We start from the raw sequence: 14,719 nt of genomic DNA, 5'->3' as shown, positions 1-14,719 counted from the left end.
CTGTGTCTCGATAAACTCACAATACTGTAAAAATTTCGAGGGATAATTGTTTTCTTGTTTCATTCATTTCTAAACTTTTTTTTATAATTCCGTTTCGAGAAATCTCCGTAAATAAGAACGTTGTTGGAATTTAAGGACTCAATTACAATAAGTTTGATTTTCGCGCTTTTTTGTTTTAAAAAGAAAATCTGTATTGTACTGTGTTGGGTTATATTGAAAAAAAAAACAATTTTTTATCTAACATCCTCTTTTATTACATCAAATAAATTATAAAGTTCATAGACAATATGACCTTTTAATTATTACCGATAAAAAGCGCATGTACTGTCTATGGTATGTAACTTAAAGCTTACACTAGTATAGAGAAATCTTTATGGACCGGTAGCTATTGTGCCGTTCGATAAACTTGGGTGTATAATATAAAAAAAAACCATAGACTTCTCTCTAAATAACAAATTATTAATACTGAAAGAAATATATAATTAATGATGAGTTTATGCGTTCATAAAAAAAACATAAGAAAATAAATAGGGAATGCGTGTCATCTAAATTATTTTTTCTATACAATAATCTTAACTACAAATTTACAGTAAACAAGCCTTCATTGAGACAAGCAAATAAACTTCAATAAATAATCCATAATTTACAAAAGAGGATCGTTCGAAAAAGTTCTATTATAAAAACTAAAAGTGGTATAGCCGAATACGGTCGCGTCTTAGAAAAGCGGATACTTTGACCAAAATATAATTTATGGCAAGACTTAGGTTACAATTTAAAAGAGAATAATTTATATAGACGTCTTAAAACTAACTTATAAATACGAATTACTTAACAATTAGCTAAATGATATATAAAATGAACACATAATAATGTTAAGGTTCAACACGCGTTCGCGGTTAAAAAAAAATATCAAGTTCCATATTTAAAATTAGCCTCTAGGGCGCAAGTATAACAGCAAATGCATAAATTACTTATCTTTGAGTATATTTAAGTGTTACATCTAACGGGGTACATCACTACGTCTAAATATAAAACATTAATATTCACGATTATTACAATATCTACGAATTAAAATGGCAGTCAGCGTGTGTGATAATATTGTATTTCTATCAATTTAGGCCATACGTGATAGGCCTCGACAGTCATTGATATAATCAAATAAAATATTAATATGATAAAGTTTAAGTTACGCTTTTTTTTTTGGTAAATACTTAGTACGATTTAAACCAATTATAAAAATCGGGTCGCTACGATGAAGTCGGCGTTCTTAAGGTGTGTACACACGAGGGATTGGATGTTTATAAAGGCGTGTACAGGATAATGTCGTAGTATAAGGGATGTCTACATCTAGTGTAGGAATGGTGTGTTCCTCGCTGGACATTTCTTCCCGCAGGCGCATTTCCGCACTATCTCTATGTCTTTGGTGTACCGCGTGCCGTCCGAGCAGACGAGCCGAATCTGAAACAAATTGACACCAGTTAAATATCTCTGTTAAGTATCACACGAAGTTCTTGATATTATTTATTTTCTTAATGATAAGTAAATGAAACAACTCCAATGTGAGAAATGAGACTAACCTTCCTTTTCTTAGTCTTCCTTGGAGCGCAGCACGTCGCTCGCGGACAGGCCCCCCCACTGTCTCCGGGCCCCACAGTCCGGGCGGTACAGCGGGCCCCTCGGACAGGCCTGCGGCTCCTACACGAGCCCTCTGTTATAAATTCACGCGTCGCTTCCTATTAAAGAAATTAGATTCAAATTAAACCGATCAATCAGAAAAGACCTTTTTTTAAATTGATAAATGCACATAATATGTAATAAAATAAACAAAAATGTGCGCCTTATATAATTTTATAGCAATGTTGTAGAACATATTTATTGCGGTCACCTTTCTGCAGGCTGCAGTTGATGGCATTTGTGGTGCAGAGGCTTGGTCTGGATACTGCTTCGGCGAAGGTGCAGCTGAAAAGGAAATAATATTGAATCTGACGTCGTAGTGGCCTCGTCAATAATATAATATCTTTATCACACTCACCTGGCGATGCTTGGACGTTGTTGATGACCTGTTTTCGAGGAGGAAGTTTCGACTGAGTGATGACTGGTGTACTGCCTTCAGACATACAAATTAGCGATTAGCTTGGAAATGCAGTGTTTTGGAAACAATCTATCTATGCTTTTTTGATACAAAGAAAGTCGCATAAAGTAAATATTGTTTTTCATTTTGCCAAATTAATACAGTTTCAATATAAATCGAGTGTAAGATTATTTGTATATCATCTGTGTGGACATATTATAATGACATTTTAGTAGAAATAACTAAACGTGCCGTCACAATGACGTCACAGAATACAGAGAAGTAATAAAAAAGATTATCATAGTTTTGCAAGGAGCAGAATTGAAATGAACTTTATATATTTTTAAATGTATGCCTCACCAACGGACGCTCGGCGCTCGCACTGCGCCCCCGCGGTGCCGGCGCGGCAGCGACACGTGTAGTCGGACCGGGAGCCCGCCTCACGGACGCAGCGCCCGCCGCGAGCGCAAGGATTCGGCACGCAGGGGTCCTAACAGATAAAATAACGGTAAACAGAACAAACACTGGGATATTTCCTTAAATAAAGATATAAGTACGAATACAGTATATATGATTGAAGTATATATGTATATGCCCTTTTTTGAGATATCAGTTGTAAGGTAGTCCTAGTTCAGCTCAGATTCTTTAAGACTTTGTGAAGAATAAAATATAGAAATCCAGGCTCAAGTTATACAACACATGTGTTAGAGACAGCGTCTGATAGCAACCCATAGTAATTCGTTATATTAACCGGCGACTTGTCAAGCTCCTTGGATGCTAACTTCAAACTGTTTCGTCAGCTGTTGACGTCACTACAACTGAAATTCAACATGGCGGACTCTGATGACGAGCACGGATTTTAAATCGATCTCATTCTGCGACATATACATGTGAAGCGTGATACATACTGGTTCGTGCGCGCCGTCTTCCTGGAGAGCGTGCGGGGGCGCCGGGGGCTCCTCGGCCCCGGGCCCGGCTAGGCCTCCGCCCCCGCAACCCGCGGTGGTCCGAGTCGCTCGAGCTGCGTTCACGAAGTCAACACGTTTGTGGTTGATCCACGCCTCTTTGAGACACCCTGCAGAGGTCCACAGATTATACACATTGTTTGAGTTTAAAGATGGCAGCGTTGTCTCATTCAATGTATACCTTTGAAGCTAGTTATGTTTCGGAGGTGCCACTTGCTGAAGGCGTCCTTGGCGACATCCGGCGGCACACCTCCCACGAACATCGGGCGCTCCAGGCGGAGGAATTCGTTGCTGCCTGTGGGTTACATGATGATGGGAATGTTTTGTTTGAACCGAAAACACGTTTGGCTTATTTTTGTGCTCCGTATTTTAGAAGTAAAACTTTTTATGCGACCTTCAACAAAGGTTGCGTTATAAGTTTAACAGTGAGGGAAAGAGACAGAAAGATACACAAATATAGAAAGTAGGAGAGAGAGAGAGAGAGTCGGTAGATTCCGAGCACATGCATGGTATTGTTGCTATGCAGCGAAGGTAACAGTGTGCGCGTCGTTACGTTAGCTGAAGTACTTCCTATTTTCCTATATTCATATTTTTTTTTATGTTCAGTTTCTTGTATTCATTTATTTTTCATATAACTACCTTCGTTTATGATGGACCTGGCGGGCCCGTCGTCGACGCGGAGAGTGAAATTCTTCTTGATGGCCAAAAGCTCAGCTTTGTGGTAGTTACCGTCGGACACCATTTCGAAGCTGTAAAAATATAAAAATTTGCAAAAATTTTACCTAAGCATCCATTAAAAGCTCAAACCGGAAATGACATCGTTGATAGACATCCTCAATGTCATTATTTGGAATAATGGTAGCTAAGATTTTCGCATGTAATCATTTCAATGAAAGCACGATTTTTTTATTATTCTATATGCACATGATCCCGACATTTCGTTTCCTCAACAACAACCGCGATCAGGGGCGAGTGAGAGTGTTCGTCAGTTAGTCTTGTTGTTTGTCTAGCGTCAACGATCTCTTAACTTTCTCACACCGCTCTGGACGCACGAAGACTGTTTTGTACCTTGATATCTAGCTGAAGCGTGGACATGCAGAAGCATGGACATGGAATTTGTATTTTGATGAGGGAATCCCAGGTGTTGGATAAAAACTATATTGCTCGAGACGATGTTTGTTGGTACCTGTACATGGTGGACGTGGGATGGTTGCCGACGTCGTAGCTAACTCTAATTCTTCCGTTGAACAGCTCCACGGCCAAGTGTTCGTTGTCTCCGAAGTACATGAGGACTCCGTGCAACTGTTTTGTGCTAAAAACTTAACAAACACACACACAGTGTTAGATCTCACTATGTTAACACAGCCTTCAGAGGTACGCCGCAAATTTATATGAACCAAGACAAAGTTATCTTCTTTCGTTTAAATTAAAACAACTCGCGACCAAATAAACTGAACTGAATAATACAGATAAAAAAAGGAACAGCATTAGTTTGTATTACGTCCCATTCTCACCTGCAAATTCCATAAAAAATATACGTCTAAACTTTAAAAAGATGTTTTACTTGCGTTACGAACTTATTTATTAGAGATGCCGGCGACCAAAAAAAAAAAAAAGAGTCCCACTGTTCCATATATTACTTAAAAACAACTTAAAGAATGCGTTTTCAATATTTACAGATAGTCACTTTAATGGACTTCAGACACTAAAGATGGCCGTAATGATAAAATGTCTAAAGAGTAGCAAATCCAATAAATAACAGTTTTGTGAATTTTAACTGGACCATAACATTAGATTAATATATGAATAGGCCACTGGTTTGTCCTTAATTAGTGATTATATAAAATAAGTACTTAACTCGACGCGAGTTAGCGCGCGACGGCCAAGTCAGCAAAGCAACACGAGAGGTGTGTTCAAGAGGTCGCAGATTCGACTCCGGTTTTGATGAAATTTGAATGTCTATAGTATTGTGAATTTTGGTCTGACTTACCGAGTGTGACGTTAGCTTGCGGCGAGGTCCTTAGCGGTTCCAGTTCGACGAGAGAGTCGTTGTGGTTGAAGGTCAGAGAGGTCAGGTATTCACAGTACCGACCTGCACCCGGGTGGGTCGCGCATAGAGAATGAATCAGAAGCGCAAGGTTACGGGGAGTTCGTGTTAAGCGGCCAGTAGATGGCGCTGATATGTTTGACTTACAAACGAATAGAAAGCTAGGATTTAAACATCAGCAAGTGTTGGTGAGTCTTAAGTAAAATAACAATAGCTGTTAAAATTAATTCATTTCTATTACTTTAGCCAGGGGCTGTTAGTTATTTTGATTGGGCGCGTGACAAGTCTGTGTATACGAACCCGAGTATCCCGGCGCGCACTTGCAGAGGTAGTCGGGCGGCGCTAGCAGAGGTCTCTCCATCATGATGTCATCCTGGAGATGATCCACTGATATTTAATTATACACCCGTCGGCCACGCGCTCGGTATGAGCGTCTTCGCCGGTGTGATATGTAAGTTTCATATTATCCACTGGCCACGTGTGTGTTGGTGGATAGTGAGGTTATACGCACGTGTAGCGCCAGGGCCGGCAGATAGCAGACTCCGTGCACACAGTCGTGGTGCGCGCAGGGCGAAGTCCCCAGAGCCGCGTGGGGCGCCGCCTCGCAGTACCGGCCCGCGTACCCCGCGGCGCATGCGCAGCGGTACTCGTCCAGCCCGTCCATACAAGTAGCGCCGTTCTGATATTATATTGCACTAGTTACGTCCTGCGACTTCCTTCGCGTGGGTTTCATTTTTGTTTCAATAGAAACAGACAGGGTGTTTTATATGATACATATATTATCTAACGGCGACATCTGTCGTCTGGATGACGGCTTCACATTAATGTATCGGCGCTATTCCTATTATTAAAATTGTCCATAATTTATCATAACGACCCGTGCAAGTGCGATAACAACAATGAGTGTCGGTTGGTATAAATAGAGGCGGGGGCACAGAGTAAAAACAGTCTCGCTCGAGCCGTTGCAGGGAACGGATCTCTTTGAAGTAAAGGATCGGTCAAACCGTCTAAAGGTTACCTTCAATAGCTTGACGACAATCAAGAACTAAGTTGGTGACGTCATTTGGGCTGACGTCACTCTTTTTAAAATCAACGACATTTCTAAATGTCATGTCGTTTTCCCAAAGTACATCCTGAACTACAACATATAAGAGAATAGTTTTCAGGCCCGCACCTGGCACATGTGGTTCATACAGTCGTCCGCGTTGATAGTGCAGTTCTGTCCCGAGTAGCCCTTGGGGCACGCGCACGTGTAGTGGCTGCCGAGGTCCACGCACGAGGCTCCGTTGGCGCAAGGGTTGAAGCCGCTCGTGCAGAACGGTATCTTCTTCTCGCAGAACTCGCCTGATGAGGAAGTATTATTTAGAAGAATACACAAGCGAGAGCGATCAGCTTATGATTTAAATCCACATTAGCTTTGCTCGTGCGTTTCATTAGTCTTTATGAATACACACAATGTAGCCTGAGCTACTCTACACGTGACGTCTCATCAGAATCGGTGCAGCCGTTTCTGATATTAAACGGAACAAACAGACAAAACTTGAAAAAGAAAATGTCCTTTAATAGATAATATATTTCCATATTGACTATCATGTCACAAAAACACGGTAGAATTTTATTTCTTTGTAAAGAACTATGACCGTGTTTAAGAAGATCTCCACTTGGCACTCACCCATGAAACCTGGAGCGCACTTGCAGGTGTAGCCCTCCAGGTGGTCCACACAGGTCGCGTTGTTCTTGCAGCGGTGGCCGACACAATCGTCAATGTCCACCTCACACCTCACGCCTGTGTATCCAGCATGACACGCACAACTGTGCCAAGGAAGGTTATTTACCAAGGTTTATTATAACTTATATATATATATATATATATACCCTAAAAAGTATACAGAAATTTAGCAAAATCTAAAGTTTTCTTCGGATGTAAGTAGTTTATTTTATTTCGCCCCGCCCGCTGCAGCTGTCACCGGCGAGCGTTAATTAAGGTTGTGTGCCAAGAACCATACTTGTGTTCACATGTGTACCGGCGAAATATTTTTTAAGCAGAAACTTGTGGCGCACGACTTTAATGAATGAAGTATCGAGCAATGTTACAGACAAGAACACCACAAAGACGTTGAGCGGAAACTGTGTCTTACATGAGCTGGAAACTGTGTCTTACTCAACAGCCCGAGTCGCCAGTATAGCGTTGTTCGTTTCGCTCGCTTCGCTCAGCACTAGTTTAATATGTAATATCTAACGAAATATATTCTGACAACCTGACTCATATCTGCCAACACGTCTTGTTCTCTCCTAGAGTCACCCTCTAGCTATGCTCATACTGTAGCGTTGTTTACTTACTGGAACCTCCCCTCTTCCAGCAGCTGGCAGGTTCCCTGGGCGCAGGGAGAGCCGTAGCACGCGTCTATCTCATACTGACAAGTTTCTCCGTGGAAGCCTCGGGCACAGGAACAGGCGAAGCCTCCGGATGCGGTGGAGCGACACGTGCCTTGGTTCAGACACGGGTTCCGGTAGCAGCGGTCGCATTTGGACACGACTTCCGGTGGGGGGTTACCTGGTGCGGGGAGGAGAATAAAATGTTACCACAGAAATTACCGAATTAACTCAGTTAAGACTATTATTATTTAAATATATAGTTTCGGTGTCTTCACGAGTTAACTATGAAAAATATGTTGTAGGAAAGATTTTCGTTTCCACGAACCGAGAGATGCTCGGGATATAAGAGCGTTCTAAACAAAAATGCTATTCGCGATTGTTTTTAAAACTAAACACAAGTTGAGCTAAAGCCCAGGACAGACAGCGGAAGTCAAGAGATCTCTTTACACTAAGTAAGGACGCGATGGATCAACTGGTGAGGCATTTCGAATTAGATTTTACGGAAACGGCTTCAAGCCCGGCTCGCTTTTATTATTTTTTCTTACGTATTTTGTCTTTTAATTCAAACGGTATAACCCTGCCTGTGCCGTACTCACCGTTACAAACGAAAGCGCTCGTAGCTGTGCTGAGCAACAGTTTGTCCCTCATGGGCGGTGGGGCCACACAGCGAGCGATGCCCGCCTCCACATACTCCCCGGACACTTTGACCCACTCGGACAGCCAGCGCGCGCTGCAGTCGCAGTACAAGGGGTTGGACCCCAGGGCACTAAAGAATGTGGATACTTTAGCTATCACCTATTTAACTTATTTTAATAAAAAGATAATAAAAAGATAATAATAAAGTTGTAATACATTTAATTTTTTTCAATATTTATATCTGATTTTTTTATGATAGTTTTAATCAAAAGCATTTGTTTATTTTCAATCATTGCTGAAAAATCCGCTAGATGGCGCTTAAAATAATAATTAATTTCAGTTAAAACTAAAAGAATGATCACTCCCGATAGTAAAATTAATATTTGTCTTCTATTCCTGGCAAGAACTAGCTATGCCAAATGATATATAACTAAGATTAAACAGGCAGACAAAAAAGTTACAATGTTAATTTGGTATATATGTAGGGATTGTTAACTATAATAGTTTACTTACATAAAATAATACTTCATAGTGAACTAGCGACATCTATATATGAGGTGTAGTAGACTTGTACTTAACAATGCATTTTATAATTTATAGTTAGACTGGACTAGACTTGATTCGCATTACGTTTAATCTTTTGTTATTTAACGCAAACTCTTATGAGCGAAACTAGCGCCCTCTGTAGGGTATTAACTGACCCTCGCATACATATGTTACCTTGAATATTACAAGGCTCTGTTACGAGTTGGGGACCAATAAATATCGAAGTGGAAGTACTGGATACTCTTACTTCTCGCCGTACACATATATTCAGTTAAAATTATTTATATTAAATAATCAATAGACATTATTATTTTTTGTAAGCACAAACTCACACGTGTGATATGGATTCGAGGTCTCTGAAGACCCCGTCCGCCAGAGTGGAGATGTTGTTGCCGTGGAGAGACAGCACGCGGAGCTGCGTCAGACCCTTGAGCGCGTCCCGCTGTGAACGAGCGTTGGCGTATGAAGCAAATACGTCCCAGTAATGAAACTTACAACTAGACAATATAAATAAACTGATCTAAATGTGCTAATTGTTTTTGGTAATAAGTGAATACATTATAATTATTTGTCTCTAATAAATAACCTTATTTTAACTTATTTAAATTCCAAGTACTCAAACAATTACTGTCTCAAACAGAAGTGGCGCCATCTATTATGGTCTTTAGTAATTATTGTACGTTATTGAAAGATTCTTAATTTAAATACTTTTTGCGTGGTCTCGGAACGAACATTATTAACTAATAAGACTTAAAAGTACATTTAAATCGTTATTTTTTATTACTATATGCAGTATGTGTGAATGTTTTAAGGTTAGTTGGTACGAGACACGGACCTGAACGCATCTCAGCCTGTTGTAACTGACGATGAGCGTGGAGAGCTTGCTGAGACCTTCGAAGGTGTTGTTGGAGAGCACTGCGATCCTGTTGTTGGAGAGGTCCAGCCTCGTCAGCTGCGTCAAGTGACGGACCTGCTCCGAGGAGATGCTGGTGATCTCGTTGGACTCCAAGTACCTGGGATTAATATTATATATTACTTATAGCCTATAAATATTATATATAACTTATAGTTCTGCTTATTGCCAAATCTTGGTATTTCCCATAATTTAAGAATAAATAGCCCATATGTTATTTTTATGTCCAGTCCATATTACTGTAAAATTTCTTCGCAATAAATTTAGATGTTTTTGCGAAAGAACATCAGTCATCCGCACAGCCCTCGGGACGTTCAGTTTTATAATATTAATTGGATTTAAGTGTTCGCAAAAAGGAACAAAGAAAACTAGAGGAGGGAAACGGAAATAGTTGGGAAGATTGATCTGAACAAGAACGGATATAGCAGGGTCACGATAGCTTGGTCGGGAAAGCGACTGGAAGAGATATTTCATAGATCGCAGGTTCGGGACCCTGGCGGGGGACTTTTTCTATGCTATATATATCTAGACTTTTATCCATATCAGGCGTAAAACCTTAGATGTGAGGCCTCCGCGAGTATTCATTTAAATGAAACTAATATTTTTCGGGTTACTTCGCGTATTTTATAACTTTAAAAACAACATATTCATTCACATTCATAGTTTGTTGCTAAGCAACCGAAACGTCGGGTGTGTAGTTTTTAAAATATAAAAACACGCGTAGTAATCCGAAAAATATAAGTTTCTCATAAAGACTAATCTCGCTTCAGTATTTCCTAGCATCACTAACAGTTCCGTGGTGTAGGGCGGTATTCTCGGCGGAAGCGAGGTCAGTCTGGCTCGAGCACATCTCACCACGGTCCCGGCGCAAGCGCAGCGCTCGGGGCAGTAGTCCGCCGGGAGGCAGCCCTGCTCGTCCGCTGAGGAACATGGACTTTATTTTAAATATTTACACATATATTATATAGGACTGTGGATTGTTGTTAGGCGGAAACGAAGATCTATGTACGAGCTTTAGTATAGTTTACTCAAATTTGGACTAATAAGAATACTGGCACGAGCTAACTGATGATAACAAATCGCTTTGAAAGGCTTTGGTTATGCGGAAGGTTTCTGAAGCACATGACTTTTGTAGAGGCCATGTTTGTAGCTCTTAGCTTTTGTTACATCAATTATATTATATTCCCTGTCATGATGTCTACATACAAAGTATAAGCGGGCAAAATGAGTGCCTCTCATCATTTCTTCCGTGATCGCTGGTACTTAAAAGTTTTATCTAAATCTGTCCAGGTCTTAGATATAATGATGATGTCCACACTGAGTCTGGAGCTGGTAACACTAACGGGCACATTTGAAGTCGACCACTTCCAGCTGTTGGAGCTCAGTGCCGCGCAGGCCGAGGGGCAGGGCGCACGTCACCCCCGAGGAGAGCCGCCGCCCTCGCAACCAGCCCGGCAACCAGGACATGTGACAGTTACACGCGATAGGGTTGTTGGCCAACGAACTGGAATGTGTCGACCAAAAATGATTTTGATTATAGATGGATTCAAATCAATAGGTTCCCTGTGGATGTAAAAAAGGCGGAGTCCCTTCATTTGTACATTATCGATTAAACATACGGATACAAAAAAAAATAATAATATGCTGATAAATGTAGAGGTGTCATGTGAAACACCAAGAAGTGTTTATATCTTAAGGTCAACGACACTTCAAAATGTCATACATTTATATATATATATATATATATAAATGTATTTTTGGGAATTATTTATCGATATTTAAAAGTTTTTGTTCATAGGAATAATTTTTATTGTAATTCTTCTACATGTTGTGAATCACATTTCACTCACAGAGTCGACAGCATCGTCAGGTGGTCGAAGGAGCCGGGGGTGATGCACCTTATTTTGTTATCAGTCAGGGACCTGCAAAACACGTAATAATTAAAAATAAAATATCTCAGCCATAAAGCAAAGCGGTTTTTTTTTGTGGTGAGAAAATTGCGCTGTTTGAGAAATGTACGTCTTCCAGCGATGTAAACGTTGCCAGGGTATGGGCATTGTTTTTTTGGTAATTTCATTAAAAGTCAGATGTTTACAATCAGAAGTTGTTGTCCTCACAACATATTTTGGTGCTAGAAAATATGTTAATACATGAGATAAAGGAAGTTCAGTCCAAGAACAAATTATTCGTTGAATCCAAACTTTTGACATATTTAATATTCGTTATGAAAAAAGGCCAAAGAAAATCCGACAAACAACGCGGTTAGTATCAGAAGTCGAGGTCGCTCACAGCAGAGTAAGGCTGTGCAGTCCGAAGAACATTTTGTCGCCCACAGTCTGCAGCAGGTTCCCATCCAGCGAGAGCTCCCTCATGGCCACCGCGCCGTCGAACGCGTTGTCCTCTATCACTGTTATACCTGAACACCAACCACAGGAAGTCCAAGGTTTACTGGTTTAAGAGCATTCCTATAATAGCCTCGACAAGACATGTTCGTGATGATAGCTACCATTGTTCCTCAGGTCCAGCTTCGCGAGGTCCGGCAGTCTCCCGAATAGTCCGTCAGATTTAATTTGACCGAGATTGTTGTCCGGCATGATCCTGGAAGTGAACGCTGGCTATGATACAAACATTAACGAAAAATTTAAAGAGGTCATTGACCTCGTCCGGAGGCGCTTATCGTTCAGACGAACTCTCGAGCTTCTCATACAAAACATTTGCATATTTTAAATTGATAATGCATTAAGGTTGTATTTTGTAACCGAACAATCTGTTCTTCGTGTCGGCCGACGCTCGCTGTCAGTTGTGAAGCTAAAGCCTTGTTAAGCCAAACACGCACTAGGGTTTAATTTCAAATGTGAACCCAAAGAAACCTTAGCAATATATATGTTTTAGTCACTGACGCGGGTTCCTTAAACTGTTGATGTATACTAACAGTGCGTGTGTTGTGAGCGGCAGGTCTCTGGGCACGTCGGCGAGACCTGCGCGGGCGCACGCCACCCGCAGCGCGCGGCCGGCGCCCGAGCAGGCGCACGTGTCGGGGCAGGGCGGCGCGTCGCCGCACGCGTCCGGAGGCTCCTCACCGGCTGTATGAGGCGTATGTGACACACATCAGATGCGTTAGGAGGATCTTTTCAAAAAAATTTGTATTTTTAAGGCTCTTTTCTTTGTTTTTGCAAAACGTTGAATGGAAAAGAAATTTCAAGGGATCTTTAAGTTGTTGTATTATATTTAGATGTTTCTGCGATACAAAGCACGAATACATATGATACCGTATCCGTTGTCATTCTCTGTCCGTTATATTTCTCTGAACGAATTCTACATACGTTTGCATTTGAAGTTCTCGTCCCTCAGAGCGTCGATTCGTTTCCTGTTCATCCTCTTGGGAGAATCGCATTTGGCGCCCGAGGTCTCGATGGGGTTCCGGCGGAGGTAGGCGCCCAGCCAGCGCAGCGAGCAGTCGCAGGAAAACGGATTACGACCCAAGTGCCTAGACAATAAGGTTTGAAATAGTGTAACGAATCTTATAAACTTTTAAATGCATATATAATTTGACTAATTCTCACTTACAAAGTTTGTATCCCGGTGAGTGAATCGAAGGTTCCGTTCGGAAGCGACCTGATGTTGTTGTCATAGAGAGATCTAGATACATAACAATAAAGGTTAGTTCAGAAGTTTCGAAAGATTACCAAAAGATGGAGCTGTAGACGAACCACGATGTTCAAAGATCGACAAGAGATGGCGCTGTTTTAAAGTATTAATTCATTTTGTATTTGCCCATACTTACAGTAGTTTTAGACTCTGCAAGTCCCTGAACGTGTCTTTACGGACGCAACTTATCTCGTTTGAATTGAGCAACCTGAAGAAAAATATAAATTATTAGATTATTTCTATGGATTTACGAATGATTAGGAATGATTTAGAAAATACTTACAGCAGTTGTAACGATGTCAGCCCGTGGAAGATCCCTGATGGCAGGTCTTTTATCTTGTTCCCATAGAGAACTCTGAAGTAACATGAATATCCCATTGTTAATATTTTAAATTCGATCACATATTTTGCACAGATAATAAAGACATCAAGTCATTTTTTATATATCTTGTAAATAAATAAAAACATTGAATTACAGACATTTAGTTATATTATATTGTATAAGTGTATATGATTTGTGTGACTAACAATGAAGTCAGGTGTGTTAGGCCGTTGAAAGCGTCGCCGGCCATCTTGGCGATCTTGTTGTTGGACAGGTCGATGCGCGCGACTCTCTTCACGGCCGAGAAGGCGCCAGCGCCTACTTCAGTTATCTCGTTCTGTTCTAAACGGCTAGAAAGGGATAGATATATTACTTATTTTGTCACTTCTGTTCGCGGGTGCTCAAAGTATATCAGAGGTAAGGAGTACAGAGTAGGTTTTAAAACGAATCTTTAATACAATAAGGCATAATTTATATTACTGTTCAGAGATATGCCCATATTTAAATAGCCTCGTTCAAGCACAAATCTGTCGAACCGAACACGAAAAGCAAAAATATATGGAAGGAAAAGTTGTGTTAAAGGCTGCAGACCGCACATTATTTCTATAGTCTCATTGATCGGCGTGTCCTGAGTACTCACATCTCAGTGGCTCTGTGCGGTATGGTGGTGGGCAGCTCTGTGAGGAGTTTCTCTCGGCAGTCGACGGTGCCGTCGGTGGAACAACGGCACGCGGGCGGACAGCGCGGCTCTGACGAACACTCCGCTATGGAGTTAGGTCCTGAGGAAAGATTTATGTTATTTTAGATAATTACCCAAGAAATTCTCTAGTCACGGGACAGTTTTTCTCGCAAAGATTTTCGTATCGTATTGTGTATGAACTAGCGTGACATCTAATGTCTTAAAAAACTCTATACATTTCTCAATTGAGCCAAATTCTGAAATTCACGCGGACAAAGTCGCGGGTAGAATTTTTTAATATAAATGTTAAAGTTTGTTTTTGTACTCAATCTATATAAAATAGAGGGTCGTGTATGTTACACTGTTTATAACTCAAGAACGGCGGTACGGATTCAGCTGAAAATTGACGAAGGGCTTAGAACCAGGAGATGGACAAATTCTACCGAAAGTAATAATAGTAATGAAAGCCACAATCTAGTCATTTTCGGCCTGCAAGAACAGAGGTCGCTCGGTCAG

General features: G+C 40.9%; 1 protein-coding gene across 2 annotated transcripts in view; it reads right to left on the bottom strand.

The window, feature by feature from the left end:
• Positions 1–229: 229 nt before the first annotated feature.
• Positions 230–14,719, bottom strand: part of LOC116776774 (protein slit) — a 72,193-nt gene continuing 57,703 nt past the window's right edge. For both annotated transcript variants that reach the window (XM_061529207.1, XM_061529208.1), the window contains 30 exons: positions 14,165–14,303; positions 13,731–13,874; positions 13,486–13,557; positions 13,339–13,410; positions 13,122–13,193; positions 12,878–13,041; positions 12,487–12,637; positions 12,061–12,152; positions 11,844–11,970; positions 11,405–11,476; positions 10,898–11,058; positions 10,345–10,474; positions 9,477–9,654; positions 8,974–9,083; positions 8,056–8,225; positions 7,424–7,637; positions 6,756–6,895; positions 6,258–6,427; positions 5,595–5,762; positions 5,384–5,456; positions 5,027–5,128; positions 4,223–4,355; positions 3,676–3,785; positions 3,218–3,331; positions 2,980–3,146; positions 2,432–2,561; positions 2,033–2,107; positions 1,886–1,959; positions 1,578–1,733; positions 230–1,458 (listed from right to left, as the gene is read on the bottom strand). In XM_061529207.1, coding sequence (XP_061385191.1) covers positions 1,348–1,458; positions 1,578–1,733; positions 1,886–1,959; positions 2,033–2,107; positions 2,432–2,561; positions 2,980–3,146; positions 3,218–3,331; positions 3,676–3,785; positions 4,223–4,355; positions 5,027–5,128; positions 5,384–5,456; positions 5,595–5,762; positions 6,258–6,427; positions 6,756–6,895; positions 7,424–7,637; positions 8,056–8,225; positions 8,974–9,083; positions 9,477–9,654; positions 10,345–10,474; positions 10,898–11,058; positions 11,405–11,476; positions 11,844–11,970; positions 12,061–12,152; positions 12,487–12,637; positions 12,878–13,041; positions 13,122–13,193; positions 13,339–13,410; positions 13,486–13,557; positions 13,731–13,874; positions 14,165–14,303 — 3,791 coding nt within the window. In that variant the 3' untranslated portion in view covers positions 230–1,347. The remainder of the gene's footprint in view (positions 1,459–1,577; positions 1,734–1,885; positions 1,960–2,032; positions 2,108–2,431; positions 2,562–2,979; positions 3,147–3,217; positions 3,332–3,675; positions 3,786–4,222; positions 4,356–5,026; positions 5,129–5,383; positions 5,457–5,594; positions 5,763–6,257; positions 6,428–6,755; positions 6,896–7,423; positions 7,638–8,055; positions 8,226–8,973; positions 9,084–9,476; positions 9,655–10,344; positions 10,475–10,897; positions 11,059–11,404; positions 11,477–11,843; positions 11,971–12,060; positions 12,153–12,486; positions 12,638–12,877; positions 13,042–13,121; positions 13,194–13,338; positions 13,411–13,485; positions 13,558–13,730; positions 13,875–14,164; positions 14,304–14,719) is intronic.

This window comes from Danaus plexippus (genome assembly GCF_018135715.1).
Source record: "Danaus plexippus chromosome 29 unlocalized genomic scaffold, MEX_DaPlex mxdp_37, whole genome shotgun sequence".
Lineage (NCBI taxonomy): Eukaryota > Metazoa > Arthropoda > Insecta > Lepidoptera > Nymphalidae > Danaus > Danaus plexippus.
Note: the sequence above shows the minus strand (reverse complement) of the source record. Positions and strands in the feature narration are given on the sequence as shown.